At 41.8% G+C, this 23,200-nt stretch overlaps 1 protein-coding gene across 1 annotated transcript in view; it reads left to right on the plus strand.

The window, feature by feature from the left end:
- The window catches only part of LOC129834951 (uncharacterized), a 44,270-nt gene extending 21,070 nt beyond the window's left edge, over positions 1-23,200 (plus strand). Inside the window, exons 10-11 of the mRNA XM_055900321.1 lie at positions 20,835-21,178; positions 23,136-23,200. Of these exons, the coding sequence (XP_055756296.1) occupies positions 20,835-21,178; positions 23,136-23,200 (409 nt within the window). The remainder of the gene's footprint in view (positions 1-20,834; positions 21,179-23,135) is intronic.

Raw genomic sequence — 23,200 nt, forward strand, 5'->3', positions numbered from 1 at the left:
TAAAAGTATAAATCATTTCAAATTCCATATATTAAGCAAAGCAGTTGGCACCATTTTCTTGTTTTTAAAATGTACTGATAGCCAGGGGCACACTCAGACATTATTTACAAAAGATGCATTTGTGTTTAGTGAGTCCGCCAGACCATAGGCAGTAGGGATGACCACGTGTTCTCTTGATAAGTGTGTGAATTTCACAATTTCTTGTCCTGCTAAGCATTCAAAATGTAAAGAGTACTTTGGGTTGTCAGGGAAAATGATTGGAGTAAAAAGTATAATATTTTCTTTAGGAATGTAGTGAAGTAAAAGTTGTCAAATATCAAAAAGTACAGATACCACAAAAAACTACTTAGTACTTTAGTACTTTAAAGTATTTTTAGTACTTTACACCACTGAAGACAATCACTCCTTGTTGTGGAGAAGTGTAAAAAAAAATATAATGCAACTGAAGAGATCATTAAAGAAATGACAAGTTCTTATTTTTTGTGTCTTAATGAAAGGATAGGCCTATATACATTTTATCACGGTCAGTTTTACATTTGTGTGTGTGTGTTCCTAATCTTAGACAAGTGTTGAGGCCCGTGCACATGCTCTCACAACAATTTTATGAGGTGTTGAAAAACGGTTCACACCAGGATGGGTTCATTTAGAATTCACAATGAAGAAAGCTCTACTGGATGGAGACATTCAATGATATACTGTTAATGAAGATATTAAATGGTATACTGTTAATGAAGATATTAAATGATATACTGTTAATGAAGATATTAAATGGTATACTGTTAATGAAGACATGAAATGATATACTGTTCATGAAGATATTAAATGATATACTGTTAATGAAGTTATTAAATGATATACTGTTAATGAAGATATTAAATGGTATACTGTTAATGAAGACATGAAGTGATATACTGTTAATGAAGATATTAAATGGTATACTGTTAATGAAGACATGAAATGATAAACTGTTAATGAAGATATTAAATGGTATACTGTTAATGAAGACATGAAATGATAAACTGTTAATGAAGATATTAAATGGTATACTGTTAATGAAGACATGAAATGATAAACTGTTAATGAAGATATTAAATGGTATACTGTTAATGAAGATATTAAATGATATACTGTTAATGAAGATATTAAATGGTATACTGTTAATGAAGACATGAAACGATAAACTGTTAATGAAGATGTTAAATGGTATACTGTTAATGAAGATATTAAATTATATACTGTTAATGAAGATATTAAATGGTATACTGTTAATGAAGACATGAAGTGATATACTCTGAGTAAAGGTGATTTAGTGGGAGACAAAGTGGGAGAAGGCTCTCTGAATGATCATAGAAAATCAGCACATTTTGGGGACAGTTCCACCCCCTGTCCAGATCTAACTCTGAATGTTTTATGTTTCTGGGGGGAAGAGCAGTAGAACCTTGGCTATAGGTGAGAGGTCAAACACCAGGTGGTGCTTCTCTGGTAAAGACCAAGTATTTGATGTGTGGTGTATCAGTGTGTGTGGTCAGTAATGGAGAGACTGAATGACCGTTACAGTCTGGTGGTGGTCACGATTGATAACAGCTGCTGCTGTGGCTGTGCCACACAGAAACACTGTCTGAACGGACACTATATACCTCTATACTTAAATGCGGAAGACACATTACAGTTGAATATATTGTTGGACAACTGACTAGGTATCCCCCTTTCCCCGTATACCCTATACCCAGGGATTGTTTTGGGTTTGGGTTCGTGTTTTTTGTGTGCCTATTATTTAGAGGTTTTCCTGTGATGATTCTATCAACATGGTTATATTAACCACTCAGTGTACACATGGCTACCCTGAAAGGAGGACAGTAGGTCTAACATACTAAACATAAACTAATTTAGCTAAACACATATACTTGTCTTACTAAAAAGGAACTCCTGCCCACTGGAACTGTGGTTTCTCCACTAAACTCGACTCAACACAGAGCCAATGTTACAGTCTGTCAGATCCTGATGACAGATGTCAATGAGCTTGGGATCAACTGAAATGAAGCTGTTGCATGGAGTACAGAGTCTGCAGGACCGTGTGAATGACTTCTCTTTCATCCACGGATCATTTTCATTCTCCATGCGTCATGGTTAGGTGCGCACACATCCAAACTGCTAGTTTTTCCATTGCTTTCAATTAACATAAAGTGTAAATCAACAGTCATTAAACTTCTCAAAGGGCAGTAACGATGAGGTCATGCATGTTCGCTAGTGAGCCCTAATTGTTTTGACCCGTCCTCGGCTCTGGGTTTTGTTCATGAGGGCATGCAATGGAAAAGGTTTAAAAACATTTTGCAATAAAAAACAAAAATGAAAGTTCTTTATTAGAAGAGTCCTGGTAGTATCTTCTTGTTTCATTCCATTTTCAGCCTAATGACCATGACTGTGATTATGAGTGGGAGGACCTTGGCAGCGAAGCGGTGGTGGTGGAGTAGCCCCTTGGTCTCCTGTCCTTAACCAGTAGAAAGAGATAGAGGGGAGTGCTGGGTAATCTGTTGCCGTGTAAACACAGGCCCAGAAAAGGCAGTGGAATGTCTCTGTGGTGGGAGCTGGAGGAAGGTTCAGGGAGAGGCCAAGGCAGGTGGTATACATCAGCAACGAGCTGACGTCTCCCCACTAACTTATCCAAACAAGAGACAGGCGCTAGCGACGGTGGGGAAGGGAAAGAGGAGGAGCGGGGGATAGATAGACAAGGGCCAGTATCAGGGGGAGTCATTTTTCTTCCTGGCGCAGCTCTGCTTTGCTCTGGTCTGTCCTCTATCCCAGAGGGAAAAAACAAGCGTTAGTACATGAGACGGGACTGTTGCCATTTCTATAGCCCTTGATCCCGAGGCCTCCAGTCCTCCACTGATCTTGAGAACTCACGCAACAAATCACTGACGGGCAGATCAGAGCTGGTTTACATTGCAGGAGAACACTGAAGATACACATAGACCGAGGGAGAAGAACGTGCCATCCCCCACTGGGAACAGACGTCAGTTCAACATCTAGTTTTCATTTACACTTGGTTGAGTTGTCAACTAACTTGAATTCAATGTGAAATCAGCCAAAAATGTCACCCTGTCATTGGATTTCTGAAATTCCCTTATGTTGAGGACTTTTTGCTAATCCAATCAGTTGTCTGCAATGATTCAACGTCATCACACTGAATTTCTGGGTTGAAATTATGTGGAAACAACGTTGACTCATCCAGTTTTTGCCCAGTGGGATGTCTGCTGATGTCTGTGTCTCATTTCGCCTTTACAGAGTCTGACCAATATTAATGTCCCACTGGGCACAAACTGGTTAAATTGACGTTGTTTCAACGTAATTTGTCAACGAATCTACGTGGGAAATACATTACATTTAAAAAAAGTAATCAACTGTTGTTTTGAGGGTAAAAATTCAACCACAGGATTATGTACAGTATGTCATCATGGTAACCAATTTTCAACATAGACAAACCTTGTATATAATATGTTGAATTTGTACCTTTGAAACAAGGTCAGATCAATAAAACCATAGGCTGGGCAGCACCTCCTACTGGAGAGTTGATCTATCTACAGTTATCCCTTTGGTCTCCTATCCAGAGTTTTAACCAAGCCCAGCCCTGCTTAGCTATGATGTCACTGACTATTACCAATATGCTATCATGAGAATGATTGTTGAGAGATCGCCACTTAATAGATTCACTGTTGCTATCGAAGTCATTCAAAAGGGTAGGTTCAATAGAGCAAATGAAATGTAACCATACGTTATCAATCATGTATCATCAATGATGCTATTTTGGCCTATATAGCATTTGGCAAGTCATCAACAGCTATTGTTTAAATTCAGCCCAGGATTGAACTAAAAATAGACAATACATATAGGCCTAGAGTTTCAAGCCTTGGTTGATTTCAAATGGAATCTACAAGTTAATAAGAAATATGTTGGATTCACGTCTCTATTTTAACCAAAAACAAAGTCCTATTCATTAACTTAGATTTTTGGTTGAAATCCAACATCAATTATTAATTTGTAGACAAACTGGAAATAAAGCCAGACTCAGTGGCACAGATGGAACTATCCAAGCAGAAGATACATCTTCAAATGGTGATATTTGGTTGCGTTGATAACCGAACACAATTCAATATTACTTTTGCAAAATTATCTGCACAGAATCTCCAACGGCATTGATCACTTGCGCCATGTACTTGAATGTAATCTCAACTAACTGCAATCCAAGTCATTTGGTTCTGCTATTAGATGAAGCACAGTGATAACACATTAAGTTGTATACATAAACAAAATATCTGACATTTTATTCCCATTCTAACTTCAGTGTGCTTTCAACTGGTTGAAAGTGGAGTTAGAACACATTTAGGTGCAACTAAACCAAAAATCAGACATTGCTTTTCCATTGGAATTTGAATGTCCTTTAAAATGGTTGAAATCGTAATGATAACCCATTGGGAATTCAGCAAACTTTTGGCTGTCTTTTTGAGTGGGTGAAAATAGGTTGGAATCTTATTGATCAATATCTACATACTAAATATGAGCTAATTTTCCACGCTGAAATGATGTGGTGTGCCCAGTGGTGTCTGCCGTGTAAACATAATGGACGTTACTCTTTAAACATTATGGCCATTATAAATTCACCACAGCATCTAATTTATTTGTTTCATTTATTTGGGCATGAGACTAAACAGAAAAACACCATACTCCATAGAGTCCTAAACAGTCAACTTACTTCTCTATAACTTGGATATTGGTGGTGTCTCTTTTGAACTTGCAGTGGCTGGGAAATGATCCAAAACCTTACTTTGAGTAATTACCATAATTTGACCATAACTGGTCATTCATGACCAGCATTTGAGCAGAATTAGAGAGTAGGGTTTAGTAATGCCCTTACAATATCACTAAAATAACAGACAGGCCTTCTGGTGCGTAGCTTCCCCTTACATGGAGGATGATGAAGGGCTCATTTTCATGGATGTCAACAATAATTAGGAACTGGCAAACATTACCTTCTATGGAGATATATTGACCTTCTGTGTCTATTGGCACACGATCACATGGTTGGATTGTATGGTATCCCTCTCTAAGCTAGAAGAAGACAGACCTGCTTTGTTCTTGTCTTGTTGGGGCAGACAATAAACACATTGATTTTATTGCTGAATAACATTTGCTTCTTAAATGTACAATAATAAAAAATAAAAAATACACTGCTCAAAAAAATAAAGGGAACACTTAAACAACACAATGTAACTCCAAGTCAATCACACTTCTGTGAAATCAAACTGTCCACTTAGGAAGCAACACTGATTGACAATAAATTTCACATGCTATTGTGCAAATGGAATAGACAAAAGGTGGAAATTATAGGCAATTAGTAAGACATCCCCAATAAAGGAATGGTTCTGCAGGTGGTGACCACAGACCACTTCTCAGTTCCTATGCTTCCTGGCTGATGTTTTGGTCACTTTTGAATGCTGGCGGTGCTTTCACTCTAGTTGTAGCATGAGACGGAGTCTACAACCCACACAAGTGGCTCAGGTAGTGCAGTTCATCCAGGATGGCACATCAATGCGAGCTGTGGCAAAAAGGTTTGCTGTGTCTGTCAGCGTAGTGTCCAGAGCATGGAGGCCCTACCAGGAGACAGGCCAGTACATCAGGAGACGTGGAGGAGGCCGTAGGAGGGCAACAACCCAGCAGCAGGACCGCTACCTCCACCTTTGTGCAAGGAGGTGCACTGCCAGAGCCCTGCAAAACGACCTCCAGCAGGCCACAAATGTGCATGAACCTGCTTTCATCTGTGAAGAGCACAGGGCGCCAGTAGCGAATTTGCCAATCTTGGTGTTCTCTGGCAAATGCCAAACGTCCTGCACGGTGTTGGGCTGTAAGCACAACCCCCACCTGTGGACGTCGGGCACTCATACCACCCTCATGGAGTCTGTTTCTGACCGTTTGAGCAGACACATGCACATTTGTGGCCTGCTGGAGGTCGTTTTGCAGGGCTCTGGCAGTGCACCTCCTTGCACAAAGGCGGAGGTAGCGGTCCTGCTGCTGGGTTGTTGCCCTCCTACGGCCTCCTCCACGTCTCCTGATGTACTGGCCTGTCTCCTGGTAGGGCCTCCATGCTCTGGACACTACGCTGACAGACACAGCAAACCTTTTTGCCACAGCTCGCATTGATGTGCCATCCTGGATGAACTGCACTACCTGAGCCACTTGTGTGGGTTGTAGACTCCGTCTCATGCTACCACTAGAGTGAAAGCACCACCAGCATTCAAAAGTGACCAAAACATCAGTCAGGAAGCATAGGAACTGAGAAGTGGTATGTGGTCACCACCTGCAGAACCATTCCTTTTTTGGGGGTGTCTTACTAATTACCTATAATTTCCACCTTCTGTCTATTCCATTTGCACAACAGCATGTGAAATGTATTGTCAATCAGTGTTGCTTCCTAAGTGGACAGTTTGATTTCACAGAAGTGTGATTGACTTGGAGTTACATTGTGTTGTTTAAGTGTTCCCTTTATTTTTTTGAGCAGTGTATATATTAAATACATCTGTAGCAGCTGTTGTCTTATTTTGACATCTTGTCTTAGGAGAAAGTTGACACTATTTAAAATTATTATTTCGTTCTCGAAATGAACTCGGTATGGGAGGCAATTTCAAACTATCTACCATAATGAAACAATGTTTTTGCTTTGGAACCGGCCTTTTCTGCTCTAGCAATTTATGCTGCCCCATTTTAGACCTACTACATGTTTTACCACTTATAATGTTAGTATGTCTTATGCTATTTAATTATATACCTGCCTGCTAGATACAGCACATCTAATTTATGCTTAGGCCAGGAAGATAACAGAAAAATAACACTCCTACTCCACAGCTCACTGGCAAGCAAATAATCCCAGACTTGACCCCTTGACTCTTTAGTAGATTCACAACCATGCCTGTACTCCCACGCAGTGTCCTCTCACATTCATATGACTGAAAACACTAGAGCAGGGCTCTCCAACCCTGTTCCTGGAGAGCTACCGTCCTGTAGGTTTTAACCCCAACCCTGTTCCTGGAGAGTTACCGTCCTGTAGGTTTTAACTCCAATCCTGTTCCTGGAGAGCTACCGTCCTGTAGGTTTTAACTCCAACCCTGTTCCTGGAGAGTTACCATCCTGTAGGTTTTAACCCCAACCCTGTTCCTGGAGAGTTACCGTCCTGTAGGTTTTAACTCCAACCCTGTTCCTGGAGAGCTACCGTCCTGTAGGTTTTAACCCCAACCCTGTTCCTGGAGAGTTACCGTCCTGTAGGTTTTAACTCCAACCCTGTTCCTGGAGAGCTACCGTCCTGTAGGTTTTAACTCCAACCCTGTTCCTGGAGAGTTACCGTCCTGTAGGTTTTAACTCCAACCCTGTTCCTGGAGAGTTACCGTCCTGTATGTTTTAACTCCAACCCTGTTCCTGGAGAGCTACCGTCCTGTAGGTTTTAACCCCAACCCTGTTCCTGGAGAGTTACCGTCCTGTAGGTTTTAACTCCAACCCTGTTCCTGGAGAGCTACCGTCCTGTAGGTTTTAACTCCAACCCTGTTCCTGGAGAGCTACCGTCCTGTAGGTTATAACTCCAACCTTGTTCCTGGAGAGCTACCGTCCTGTAGGTTATAACTCCAACCCTGTTCCTGGAGAGCTACCGTCCTGTAGGTTTTAACTCCAACCCTGTTCCTGGAGAGCTACCGTCCTGTAGGTTATAACTGCAACCCTGTTCCTGGAGATCTACCCTCCTGTAGGTTTTAACTCCAACCCTGTTCCTGGAGATCTACCCTCCTGTAGGTTTTAACTCCAACCGTGTTCCTGGAGAGCTACCCTCCTGTAGGTTTTAACTCCAACCCTGTTCCTGGAGTGCTACCCTCCTGTAGGTTTTAACTCCAACCCTGTTCCTGGAGATCTACCCTCCTGTAGGTTTTAACTCCAACCGTGTTCCTGGAGAGCTACCCTCCTGTAGGTTTTTACTCCAACCCTGTTCCTGGAGTGCTACCCTCCTGTAGGTTTTAACTCCAACCCTGTTCCTGTAGAGTTACCCTCCTGTAGGTTTTTACTCCAAACCCAATTATAACTAACCCAAATCAGATTATCAACCAGCTAATTATTAGATTTAGGTGTGCTAGATTAGGGTAAGAGTGAAAACCAACAGGAGGGTCCTCTCCAGGAACGGGGTTGGAGAGCCCTGTACTAGAAGCATGAGCACAAATATAATATTTTTGCACAGGGATAGGCAACTCCAGTCCTCGGGGACCTGATTGGTGTCACACTTTTGCCCCAACCACAGCTAACCCACCTGAGTCCAATAATAAACCTATCACAATCATCAGTTTAGAATGCAATTAGTATAATCAGCTGTGTTTTCTAGGGGTGGGGAAACGTGTGACACCACTCCAGCCCCCAATCCCAAGTAAAACACCAACGACCTCATCAAAAGGTTTGGATCTCTTCATGTAATATCTAAGGTGTTAAACTGACAGCCACAGTGTCATAGGTTTTCCATTCGGGCTACCCCCAGAAATAGCTACACTATTATTGAGAAATTAAGTTAAGACAATTTCCCAAATACTTTCCCATACAGCAAGTGTTCCTTGCAACTCTCCACTACTCTTCCTCTCCACTACCCTTCCTCTCCACTAGTGTTCCTCCTCACTACCCTTCTTCCCCACTAGTCTTCCTCTCCACTACCCTTCCTCTCCACTAGTGTTCCTCTCCACTACTCTTCCTCTCCACTAGTGTTCCTCTCCACTAGTCTTCCTCTCCACTAGTCTACCTCTCCACTAGTCTACCTCTCCACTCGTCTTGGCCTGTTTCACCTTGACCTGTGTAACTGCAGCTGTCCTCGTTGGCTCCCTGCCCACTGCTGTCAATGGGCCTTTTGTTCCATGATGATCATCACTTCTGTTTCATAAACACACAGCTCAACTACTGTGCTTCCACCATTTTCACATGCTTCTCCATTTGCTTTCATAGGCCCATTAGCTATGGTGACTACCTCACGCTACCTCACTGCTCCACTGTGATAAGGGGTGAGTGGTGATGTTTCTGGTGCAAAATGGCTACCATGGCTTGGCTAAGGTGGATGCTACACATTTATTCCCCCATACAATGTAAAAAGCTATACATTAAATTGTTTTAATAGTAATAATTATGAGAATGTTTGTTTTCAATAGTGCTGATAAAATTGGTAGTGCAGACTGTTTTTCTCTCAGGAGAGGTAGGTTTCCTCATTTTGTTAGTTCCCTTTATGCTGCTGACCCTTTATTGAAAAGGAAGACTTTCTTTACTTCCATTTCCAATTGGAATGTTGAACTGTTGGTGTTAGCAATAGGAAACAGTTAAGCATCCAACCTCTTCAAGGCTAGGATCTCTAGAGTTACATTAATATTGTACACAGTATTGCAAGTGGGTGGATTATCTTGCTCCAGTTAACCAAACTATTGACTGATATCTTTGAATATGCATAGGTTTCTGCTTTCCTTTACTCATGCACTATATGTGTGCTGGCACACACGTTAGCATGTACGGCATCCACGCACGTTAGCATGTACGGCATCCACGCACGTTAGCGTGTACAGCATCCACGCACGTTAGCATGTACGGCATCCACGCACGTTAGCGTGTACAGCATCCACGCACGTTAGCGTGTACAGCATCCACGCACGTTAGCATGTACAGCATAGACGCACGTTAACATGTACAGTATCCACACATTAACATGTACAGTATCCACACACGTTAGCATGTACAGTATCCACACACGTTAGCATGTACGGCATCCACGCACGTTAGCATGTACGGCATCCACGCACGTTAGCATGTACAGCATCCACGCACGTTAACATGTACAGTATCCACGCACGTTAGCATGTACAGTATCCACGCACGTTAACATGTACAGTATCCACACACGTTAACATGTACAGTATCCACACACGTTAGCATGTACAGTATCCACACACGTTAACATGTACAGTATCCACACATGTTAGCATGTACAGTATCCACACACGTTAACATGTACAGTATCCACACACGTTAACATGTATAGTATCCACACACGTTAGCATGTACAGTATCCACACACGTTAACATGTACAGTATCCACACACGTTAACATGTACAGTATCCACACACGTTAGCATGTACAGTATCCACACACGTTAACATGTACAGCATCCACACACGTTAGCATGTACAGTATCCACACGTTAACATGTACAGTATCCACACACGTTAACATGTACAGTATCCACACACGTTAACATGTACAGCATCCACACACGTTAGCATGTACAGTATCCACACACGTTAGCATGTACAGTATCCACACACGTTAACATGTACAGTATCCACGCACGTTAACATGTACAGTATCCACACACGTTAACATGTACAGTATCCACGCACGTTAGCATGTACAGTATCCACACACGTTAGCATGTACAGTATCCACACACGTTAACATGTACAGTATCCACGCACGTTAACATGTACAGTATCCACACACGTTAACATGTACAGTATCCACACACGTTAACATGTACAGTATCCACGCACGTTAACATGTACAGTATCCACACACGTTAACATGTACAGTATCCACGCACGTTAACATGTACAGTATCCACACACGTTAGCATGTACAGTATCCACACACGTTAACATGTACACTATCCACGCACGTTAACATGTACAGTATCCACACACGTTAGCATGTACAGTATCCACACACGTTAGCATGTACAGTATCCACGCACGTTAGCATGTACAGTATCCACACACGTTAACATGTACACTATCCACGCACGTTAACATGTACAGTATCCACACACGTTAGCATGTACAGTATCCACACACGTTAGCGTGTACAGTATCCACGCACGTTAACATGTACAGTATCCACACACGTTAGCATGTACAGTATCCACACACGTTAGCATGTACAGTATCCACACGTTAACATGTACAGTATCCACGCACGTTAACATGTACAGCATCCACACACGTTAACATGTACAGTATCCACACACGTTAGCATGTACAGTATCCACACACGTTAGCATGTACAGTATCCACACACGTTAACATGTACAGTATCCACACACGTTAGCATGTACAGTATCCACACACGTTAGCATGTACAGTATCCACACGTTAACATGTACAGCATCCACGCACGTTAGCATGTACAGTATCCACACACGTTAACATGTACAGCATCCACGCACGTTAGCATGTACAGTATCCACACACGTTAGCATGTACAGTATCCACACACGTTAGCATGTACAGTATCCACACACGTTAACATGTACAGCATCCACACACGTTAGCATGTACGGTATCCACACACGTTAGCATGTACAGTATCCACGCACGTTAGCATGTACAGTATCCACACACGTTAGCTTCCCAGTGGTCTGGACAGGAAAAGTTCTTGACAGAGTCACACTACTACTTTGGACTTCACACACATCTATTGTCTGGACTAGCTCTTCAACCCCAACCCACCCCCATGCCAAATACAACCCCCCTGAAGTTCAAATCTGATACATATTTGATAAGCGACGGGGCACATTTCACAGCATGGGCCGTCTAAATTATGCAAACTCCAGCATCCTCTTATGGCCAGAAGTGGAGTTGTGCCTAGTTGTCAGAGGGAACGCACTATGACAGGCTCATGCGATGGGGAAGGTGGTGTATGAAATATTTATCCCGCTAAGTAAAGCCTCAGCTGGCGCTGGTGGAGTTGACTGGAGGCGTTGTGTAACGTGCGATGAGCCTGCCAACCCCATCGGGCGCCCCCGGGTAATGCACTTCACTTTGATTAAGTCTGGAATGTTCCTTTTTCTGTTCCCATTTCTCCCTCCCCATTACTGCTTTCCTTTAAAAACTCCACCTGCTCAAAACTCAACCTCCTCTACCCACTCCAAAACTTTAGATTAACTTGAGGGAAAGACCAGCAGAGCGATACAACACCAGGGTAAGAGTGTGGCTCTATCAATGCCAAGGTTGTGGGTTCAATCCCGCTGGGGCTATAATGCTCAAATGTATTATGCACTCTCTGTAGATATTTTGGGATAAAAGGGTATAGGGTAAAGGGTATAGGGTATAGGATAAATGGTCTGCTAAATGGCACTATATTGTGTATACTGTATATACAGTTGTCGGAAGTTTACATACACCTTAGCCAAATACATTTAAACTCAGTTTTTCACAATTCCTGACATTTAATCCTAGTAAACATTCCCTGTCTTAGGTCAGTTAGGATCACCACTTTATTTTAAGAATGTGAAATGTCAGAATAATAGTAGAGAGAATGATTTAATTCAGCTTTTATTTCTATCATCACATTCCCAGTGGGTCAGAAGTTTACATACACTCAATTAGTATTTGGTAGCATTGCCTTTAAATTGTTTAACTTGGGTCAAACGTTTCGGGTAGCCTTCCACAAGCTTCCCACAATAAGTTGGGTGAATTTTGGCCCATTCCTCCTGACAAAGCTGGTGTAACTGAGTAAGGTTTGTAGGCCTCCTTGCTCGCACACGCTTTTTCAGTTCTGCCCAAATTTTCTATAGGCTTGAGGTCAGGGCTTTGTGATGGCCACTCCAATACCTTGACTTTGTTGTCCTTAAGCCATTTTGCCACAACTTTGGAAGTATGCTTGGCGTCATTGTCCATTTGGAAGACCCAATTAATACCAAGCTTTAACTTCTGACTGATGTATGAGATGTTGCTTCAATATATCGACACAATTTTCCTCCTCATTAAGTTATCTATTTTGTGAAGTGCACCAGTCCCTCCTGCAGCAAAGCACCCACACAACATGATGCTGCCACCCCCGTGCTTCACGGTTGGGATGGTGTTCTTCGGCTTGCAAGCGTCCCCCTTTTTTCTCCAAACATAACGATGGTCATTATGGCCAAACAGTTCTATTTTTGTTTCATCAGACCAGATGACATTTCTCAAAAAAATACGATTTTTGTCCCCATGTGCAGTTGCAAACCGTAGTCTGGCTTTTTTTATGGAGGTTTTGGAGCAGTGGCTTCTTCATTGCTGAGCGGCCTTTCAGGTTATGTCGATATAGGACTCGTTTTACTATGGATATAGATACTTTTGTACCTGTTTCCTACAGCATCTTCACAAGGTCCTTTGCTGTTGTTCTGGGATTGATTTGCACTTTTCGCACAAAAGTACGTTCATCTCTAGGAGACAGAACGCGTCTCCTTCCTGAGCGGTATGACGACTGCGTGGTCCCATGGTGTTTATACTTGCGTACTATTGTTTGTACAGATGAACGTGGTACCTTCAGGCGTTTGGAAATTGCTCCCAAGGATGAACCAGACTTGTGGAGGTCTACAATTTCTTTTCTGGGGTCTTGGCTGATTTCTTTTTATTTTCCCATGATGTCATGCAAAGAGGCACTGAGTTTGAAGGTAGGCCTTGAAATACATCCACAGGTACACCTCCAATTGATTCAAATTATGTAAATTAGCCTATCAGAAGCTTCTAAAGCCATGACATAAATTTCTGGAATTTTCCAAACTGTTTAAAGGCACAGGCAACTTAGTGTATGTAAACTTCTGACCCACTGGAATTGTGATACAGTGAATTATAAGTGAAATAATCTGTCTGTAAACAATTGTTGGAAAAATTACTTGTGTCATGCACAAAGTAGATGTCCTAACCGACTTGCCAAAACTATGGTTTGTTAACAAGAAATTTGTGGAGTGGTTGAAAAACAAGTTTTAATGACTCCAACCTAAGTGTATGTAAACCTCCGACTTCAACTGTATTGTAGCGAATGATGGGGCAGGAAACTCGGGTTGCTGGCATGAAACGCAACACACCCTACGCGTCGCTCAAATAGGGTTAACCCACTTGGTGGGAATTGTAATGTGGCTCATAAAGCAAGGATCACTACTATATACACTACCCGTCAAAAGTTTTAGAACACCTACTCATTCAAGGTTTTTTCTTTATTTTTACTATTTTCTACATTGTAGAATAATAGTGAAGACATCAAAACTATGAAATAACACATATGGAATCATGTAGTAACCAAAACAGTGTTAAACAAATCAAAATATATTTTATATTTAAGATTCTTCAAATAGCCACCCTTTGCCTTGATGACAGCTTTGCACACTCTTGGCATTCTCTCAACCAGCTTCACCTGGAATGCTTTTCCAACAGTCTTGAAGGAGTTCCCACATATGCTGAGCACTTGTTGGCTGCTTTTCCTTCACTCTGTGGTACGACTCATCCCGAACCATCTCAATTTGATTGAGGTCGGGGGATTGTGTAGGCCAGGTCATCTGATGCAGCACTCTACAATATAGAAAATTGTAAAAATAAAGAAAAACCCTTGAATGAGTAGGTGTTCTAAAAATGTTGACTGGTACTGTATATATATGCAATTAGAGTTAGGAAGTTTCATTGCAAAGAGCTGTGTTAACACTGGAAGTGTTGGCCTCGTTTCTTGTGGTTTACAAAACGCTTCTTGTTGACAAGATCTACAAAGTGTGTTGAAGTCACCTCTCTCCTTGCCTGCATCAGCTACATTGTCTGCATTTTGTCTATAAATCTGAAGTGGAAGTGGTGACACAAAACAGCATTGACCTTATTTTCTGTAGGTTTCTCCTTGGCATAGTCTACTCTTTCAAAATGGCCGCTCCAGGTTTCACTTCCTGTACACTGTGTTCTATAATCCTGAAGCTTTGTCTATGTTGGATCCTAGGGGAATCCTGCACCACTGAACCAGTCTCCAAACCAGGTTTAATATTTGATGAGATTAGTTCCGCTCACTGGTTCTACACTGTTAGTTCTGCTGACTGCCTTAGAGTCTAAATTGAGCAGGTGACTCAAGAATCCAGCTTTCTTCTGTCCAGATAACCCTCTGCTGGTATGCACATTCTAAATAGGGCACCAATCAGAGAGAAAACAGATTTTAGCTGTAAAAGTGTGTAATCCCAGTTTTCCATCTGTAATGATGACCATTGTCATTTGATGTCAGGATTTTCAGAGGCAAGATACATTTGAATGTGATTCCAATGATCCCTGAGAAAAGAAAGAGGATTGAACAGGATGTAGCACTGGTCATGTTGTATTTCCCAATGACAGACAGGACTAATGTCAAAAACACAACTGGTTCTTGTCATTAAACAAAAGGTGGACATATGGCAGATTTCCCATTAAGACTTTACTTAATAACATGCGATTCCTGCTTTGTAGAAGTGTTGAATTGCAACTAACCTCCTGAAGACAATCTGCTAACCACCTACAGCACAGGTTTCAAGATGATATATTGGAAGAAAAGTGTTTATTTGGATTAGATTGATTTAGTCCCTCTAAGTCAGAAGGACTGTGCTCTGCCACTAGTAGGGACTTGACGTTGTCTGTTAGTCAATAGATGTTCTGAGAGGTAGAAAGAGCAGGAGGGGAGGTGGAGAGTTAATTATATGTTTGGATTTAGGTTCTTTGATTGATGTTCATTTAGACAGCAACAGACAACACTCTCTCTAAGTACTCCGCACTTGTAAAAGAGCAGCACAACAGGGCTTTTAAATGCAAAGTGTGGCCAGTAAAACTCTAAACAAAGTAAAATCCTCGTCAAACTACAACGTAAACAAACAGATGTAAGAGAGGGGACAGACATGTCAGGGTTTTATGGTATCTGTGGTTGAACTAAGAGAGGGGACAGACATGTCAGGGTGTTATGGTATCTGTGGTTGAACTAAGAGAGAGAACAGACATGTCAGGGTGTTATGGTATCTGTGGTTGAACTAAGAGAGAGAACAGACATGTCAGGGTGTTATGGTATCTGTGGTTGAACTAAGAGAGAGAACAGACATGTCAGGGTGTAATGGTATCTGTGGTTGAACTAAGAGAGAGGACAGACATGTCAGGGTGTAATGGTATCTGTGGTTGAACTAAGAGAGAGAACAGACATGTCAGGGTGTTATGGTATCTGTGGTTGAACTAAGAGAGAGAACAGACATGTCAGGGTGTAATGGTATCTGTGGTTGAACTAAGAGAGAGGACAGACATGTCAGGGTGTAATGGTATCTGTGGTTGAACTAAGAGATGGAACAGACATGTCAGGGTGTAATGGTATCTGTGGTTGAACTAAGAGAGGGTACAGACATGTCAGGGTGTTATGGTATCTGTGGTTGAACTAAGAGAGAGAACAGACATGTCAGGGTGTTATGGTATCTGTGGTTGAACTAAGAGAGGGGACAGACATGTCAGGGTGTTATGGTATCTGTGGTTGAACTAAGAGATGGAACAGACATGTCAGGGTGTAATGGTATCTGTGGTTGAACTAAGAGAGGGGACAGACATGTCAGGGTGTTATGGTATCTGTGGTTGAACTAAGAGAGAGAACAGACATGTCAGGGTGTTATGGTATCTGTGGTTGAACTAAGAGAGGGGACAGACATGTCAGGGTGTTATGGTATCTGTGGTTGAACTAAGAGAGGGGACAGACATGTCAGGGTGTTATGGTATCTGTGGTTGAACTAAGAGAGAGAACAGACATGTCAGGGTGTAATGGTATCTGTGGTTGAACTAAGAGAGGGGACAGACATGTCAGGGTGTTATGGTATCTGTGGTTGAACTAAGAGAGGGTACAGACATGTCAGGGTGTTATGGTATCTGTGGTTGAACTAAGAGAGGGGACAGACATGTCAGGGTGTAATGGTATCTGTGGTTGAACTAAGAGAGGGGACAGACATGTCAGGGTGTTATGGTATCTGTGGTTGAACTAAGAGAGGGGACAGACATGTCAGGGTGTTATGGTATCTGTGGTTGAACTAAGAGAGGGGACAGACATGTCAGGGTGTAATGGTATCTGTGGTTGAACTAAGAGAGGGAACAGACATGTCAGGGTGTTATGGTATCTGTGGTTGAACTAAGAGAGAGAACAGACATGTCTTTCTATATTGGTCAGTGTGTTTATCTTATCTCTGAGGTAAACATTCTTTCTTAGAAACAGTGCACAGTAGATACTGCTAGAGATGTAGAATAGTGTACATTTCAGTATTCCTCAGCCCTTTAAAGAGGCAGTATGGAACATAGCTTATTACAGTTTTTTTTAACCTGATCATAAACCAAAAACACATTCCTTGTGGGACATGAAATATGGTCAGGCTTATATTGTTTACATTTGCAACCTGCAAGAAGGAGAACCTATTGCGAATCAGGAAGGCACTGCTGTTGAAGATGGGAGGACCAGACACTCAGTAGACAAGCAGCCTTATAGCTTTTCAAATTATTCAAATACAACAAAAAAATATTTCAAGGAATACTATTCCTTTACTACTATATATCATAGACATTACAATCTATTTGTGTGTGGCAATATTATGGAATGCTCCTTTAATAGGCCTAGTTAGAATGTTGTGTTACAGAGGGAACAGGCAGTCAGATGTTGATCTAGCCCAAAGACAGACAAGCCTATAGAGGAGTAGTTGAACTTGAGTTTCTAAAATTAGCTTGGGAAATGTGAAATAGTTCCGTCCCATGGCTATATGACAACACAACACACATTTACCCATACATGGTCTGCGAACCAAGGCTTTCTCTCTGATGGCATCATAAATGTAATTGATAAGATCACTTACCTCAAAATTACTATAAGACACTGTGGAGATATGACAAACACAAACAGAGTTTAAATAATAAGTGGAGGTCGCCATGGTTACCACCAAAACACAGTAGCCCCCTTAGTTTGAGACATTTAAGTCACTAGAAAGTGTATCATAAAGTCCAGTCCCAGTCTATAGTTGGTTATAGAGTCAAACGAGAATGATAATATGACCTTTTACTTTATTCATATTATTCAAAGTCTGGGTTTTAGAACGGATAAGCAGGGGCTCCATTGCGAATGAAAATGATAACTACCCGAGAAACTTTGTTTTTGTCGTTGAAATTTACAGAATGTATTTGTACTGTAGTTGTTGTGTTAAAAGTAATCCTTTTAACCCCCCCCCCCCCCCTTAAAAGATTTAGATGCACTGTTGTAAAGTGGTTGTTCCACAGTTAATATCATAAGGTGAATGCACCAATTTGTAAGTCGCTCTGGATAAGAGCGTCTGCTAAATGACTTAAATGTAAATGTAATGTGGTTACACTGATAATTATCCATGTACATATAACCAAATATGTTGACAGGGAAAAACATCTTAAAGTAGCCCGATGTTTACTTAACAGGTCATTCTGCCCATTAGAAACCATTGTATAATGTTCTAGTCTAAGGGTGTTCAGAGCACAGACTGTCTGGTGTGATTCTTATCAACAGGCCTTCCTGTCTTTGAAATTCCAGGGCTGCTTACATGGGCCCATGCCCACTTCCTTCACAGTTGCCTCAGACATTACAACTGCACATAAACACGCGGACATCACAGCACATTGGACAGTGATTAGGGGGTCCCAAAAGGAGACAGAGGCAAATCCAAATTAAGACACTGAGTTCTTTGATGTTTTCTCACTGAGTCACTGCAGAGATGTCAGTAAAATAATTTTATTTGCAGACTGGTGTGAGGGGTATCAACGCCAATGTCATTTAACTAATTTCATACATTTCAACGCTTGTCTTGCTATAAATATAAAGTAGAGATTCAACCAGACATGAGTTCAACAATGTGAACAGTTCACAAATGTTTGCTAATAGTCTAATTTGTCTATATTGACTTGTTGCTTGAGAATTGTTGTAATGGTTCAACACGCTGATGCACAAATGATATTCCTAGTTTTGTGTCGGAATCTCCTCCGGGGATCTGGCCCCATTCCCTTTCAACGGACCTCTTCCTCCATCCCCCTCTCCCCTTGAGAAACTGGCAACATAGTTTATCAGATTCCTCTTCCTGGGAATATGTTGCCCTTTGGTTTTAATAGCATAACCCTCTGTGTCCATGTCCCATACTTCAACAGGAAGTGGAGGACTGTTGTAGAGAAAGGACATTGAGAGAGTGTTTGTGTTTTCACTGAAATGTATCCATATTATTATTTGTTCTGCTGATACCCGGCCCGAGAAAGTCCCGACTTTTGGGACTGAAGGTTTAATTCTTACACTGACACTAATAGCAAGACATATTATCAAAATCGTAACATATAAGTAGGAATTTAGCATTTGCTAGTAAGCCAGAGCTGACATGTTAGCCATGGTTAGTTAGAATAACACAATTCAGATCATTTCACTTGTTGTTGATGTTGTTATGACAACAGCTATGACATCTATTACAGGCTGTGAGCGTGCAACAGAGAGTACAGCAGTCCTTTCCCTAAGATGATCTGTCCTTGTCAAAAGGTTGAACGAGAAAAAACAACCAAGGGTGTTCTGTCATTCACATGCAACACATCAGACACTATCAGTACAGTTCTCTGACTGTAACACTGTTGTTCAGGGAGATACAATGATACAGTCACCATCATGATAACATCTCATGTCATATTGCAACTCAAAGTTATTGCATTCTGTTCTGTATAAAACACTAAACAGCGGCTACCTTGGCACTAACTTTGTTTTCATTGTGGGGAAGGAAGAAAAACAACCCAGAGTTTAAAGGTCCAATGCAGCCATTTGTATCTCAATATCAAATCATTTCTGGGTAACAATGAAGTGCCTTACTGTGAATGTTTTCAATTAAAGTGCTCAAAAAGAAACAAAAATTGCTTCTTAGTAAAGAGCCATTTCTCAAGAAAGAATTTAGCTAGGACCTTCGGGGAGTGTTCTGAGTGAAGAGGGGAAAACAGAAAATTAGCTGTTATTGGCAGAGAGGTTTGGAACTCTCTTTCTTATTGGTCTATTAACTAATTTACCGCATGGCGATGTCACCATGGAAGGCCAAAACTCCATCCCACCAAAACAGGCTGAAATGTCAGGATGTCTTCTCAAACAGCTCTTACACTAAAAGGGCATTCTAATTATTTTCAAAATGTCACAGTGTTATTCCAAATGCATAGTGTGGAAATATATAAAAAACACCGAAATATCACGTTTTTGACTGCAATGGGCCTTTAAGAAGTGGTGGAGGCAATGAACTGAAGTTAGAGTAACTTTGTGGATGTTTGTGTTTCCTGGGATGTGAATGACAGCCAACATGTCAAAGACTACTGGAGTCTCTGGAACAGTCTACCACAGCTGGGCAGTGTGCTGATGGAAGAGAGAAGAGATCATGTTATCAGTGTTTGATGTTGTGATCTAGAGGACGCTCTATAACAGAGATTCACCATTTAAGAACATTGTTTTATCTGTGACCTGTGAATCTGGAGACCAGCCTAAAGGCCAACCTGCCAAGGGGAGATGACAGTCACGTTTTCTTTCCTGTTTTCTTTCCTCAAGCTACAGTCGGTGAGGGACAGAGACTGGGTCATGTTCAGTAGGACTTAACTTCGCAAAACGTTTTACAATATTATGAGCGTTGTTATTGGACAAGTTCAGGTAGTACCTCCTCTTTTCAAAATATATGGACATTTTTTCTACTGAACACAGCTCAGTCAGGTAATCTACAGTCAGAGTCTGGTTACATTACAGTCAATGAACTAATCTTACTAGACCCAGCTGCTATTGCATTGGCATCTATGGGAGAACCACCCTGTTAAACAGACCGGAACTGACACATTTTTTTCAGTGGTAAACGGCCTGAGTGAACTATCTTAATTTATCAACCCATTTTGCTACTGTCTTCCCTCTTCCTGTTGACTCCCGGAAGCTACACCTTGCCCCCCAGAAGCTACCCCTTGACTCCCAGAAGCTACCCCTTGACTCCCAGAAGCTACCCCTTGACTCCCAGAAGCTACCCCTTGACTGCCAGACGCTACCCCTTGACTGCCAGACGCTACACCTTGACTGCCAGATGCTCCCCCTTGACTGCCAGACGCTACCCCTTGACTGCCAGACGCTACCCCTTGACTGCCAGACGCTACCCCTTGACTGCCAGACGCTACCCCTTGACTGCCAGACGCTACCCCTTGACTGCCAGACGCTACCCCTTGACTGCCAGACGCTACCCCTTGACTGCCAGACGCTACCCCTTGACTGCCAGACGCTACCCCTTGACTGCCAGACGCTACCCCTTGACTGCCAGACGCTACACCTTGCCCACCAGAAGCTACCCCTTGACTCCCAGAAGGCTATGTGCCACTACAGTGTCGACCCTAATTGGGTCAAGAACAGAGTCAACTATATTATGTAACGATTAATAAAAAAAAACTGATAAGAACATTAGGATTCTATGATTTATATATTTTTAATAGTAAAAGCAGTTTTAATAGTAAAGCCAGTAAAGCTATGTTTTTGTTATTTCTAGAAAATACCTTGATTCTCTATATATAAACCATCCATAAAGGGATATACATATAAATGCACATCCCTCTGTGTGGGCAAAGTCTTCAAAGTTCCTTTGGACTTCCAAGTGGATGTTTCGCTCAGCCACAGAGGACACCAGGAACACAAGCTAAGTGCTTTAGCGGCCGGTGACACTAACGCAATAGGACAGAGTCAGTGAGGCGCTGCAGAAGAAGAGTGCTGTGTGAGGTGACTTGTGGGACAATGGGGCCGCTTTTCACAAATAAAACACAACGCTCATCAAGAGCCTCCACTGTCTACTTTGGCTTTGTGTCAGGTGTTTATCTATAGCAAAAGAGGACAGGGAGACATCTGACCTGATGATAACAAAAGCTGTAACTATTAGGGGTATAGTCTACAGTAGTCTACATTTCTCCCTCTTCCAATGGTGGAACACTCTATAGTATAGTTGTAGAAACTCCACACTAGTGATGGTGTAAATGTTTTTCTATTTTAAAACAAACAGAATCATAAATAGATTTTGTTTCATATAAATGCCAGTGGCCAACTGAAATGCATCAGTCTGAGGATGGTATCAGGACTAACCTGCATTATGATATCTCTAGACTCCAGAGCTGTAAGACTCGCTCATGCCTGATACACCTGCATGGTCAAACAACACCTCAAGCTGAGGGGAAATCTAGTCACAACAACTTTTTTGGGGGGGGGGGGGGGGGGGGTTGTGACGCTTTGATATTCCTTTGCTTTCTCATGCTTTGCATCAGGTTACCTGTGTACAGTTACAGTACGAGGCGTAAGATATTACAAAATGGCTGCCTTCCATTGAAGGCCAGAAGGGTAAACATCCCGCTATGATCTTAGTCTAAAAAGTTCTATAGTAAATGATGTAAAGCACTGAGATTAGTCCTGACAAGGAACAGGGTCTGAATTTAGCTCAGAGCTCATCATTTAAAATACTTCTGAGATTTGATGTCGATGTCCCCTTTAAATCAGACTGGAGAAGGCCATAAAGAGATAACCATCCAGCTTGTCTCTGGTTGAGAGTATGGTATTGACGTCTCTGGTCGGAAAGAAAGTAGCTTGTCTCATTTTTGGCCATTTTCCGTTAGTTTACCACGATCCCCAATAGTTAAACCTCTGACATAATGGAGTTTACACTGTTCTCACCGCTTTACATTAGACGTTTGACTCAAGACACCATCTTCTACGTTTGTGTTTGAATCCTGTATATTGTTGTATTAAAGATACACTGTGGATGCTAATATCTCATGAAGCCACACCAATCTCTAGTTTTAGGCAAACTATACTGAACAAAAATATAAACGCAACGTGTAAAGTGTCCACCAGATAATTTAATGTTAATTTCTCTACCATAAGCCTAAAACATCGTTTTAGAGAATTTGGCAGTACGTCCAACCGGCCTCACAACCGCAGACCACGTGTAACCACGCCAGCCCAAGAACTCCACATCCGGCTTCTTCACCTGCAGGGTCGTCTGAGACCAGCCAGCTGATGAAACTGAGGAGCATTTATTTTCTATAATAAAGCCCTTTGTAGGGGGAAACTAATTCTGATTAATCAGCCTGGCTACCCAGTGGGTGGTTCTGGCTCCCAAGAGGGTGGGCCTATGCCCTCCCAGACCCACCCATGGATACAACCCTGCCCAGTAATTGTGATATCCAAAGATTAGGGCCTAGTGAATTTATTTCAATTTACTGATTTCCTTATATGAACTGTAACTAAAATTATTGAAATTGTCGCATGTTGCGTTTATATTTTTGTTCAGTATACATGCTCATGGGCGTGGGGGAGGTGTGCCCCTTTCTATCCAATGAGATCACCTCTGGATAA

Source organism: Salvelinus fontinalis, chromosome 35 (genome assembly GCF_029448725.1).
Source record: "Salvelinus fontinalis isolate EN_2023a chromosome 35, ASM2944872v1, whole genome shotgun sequence".
NCBI lineage: Eukaryota > Metazoa > Chordata > Actinopteri > Salmoniformes > Salmonidae > Salvelinus > Salvelinus fontinalis.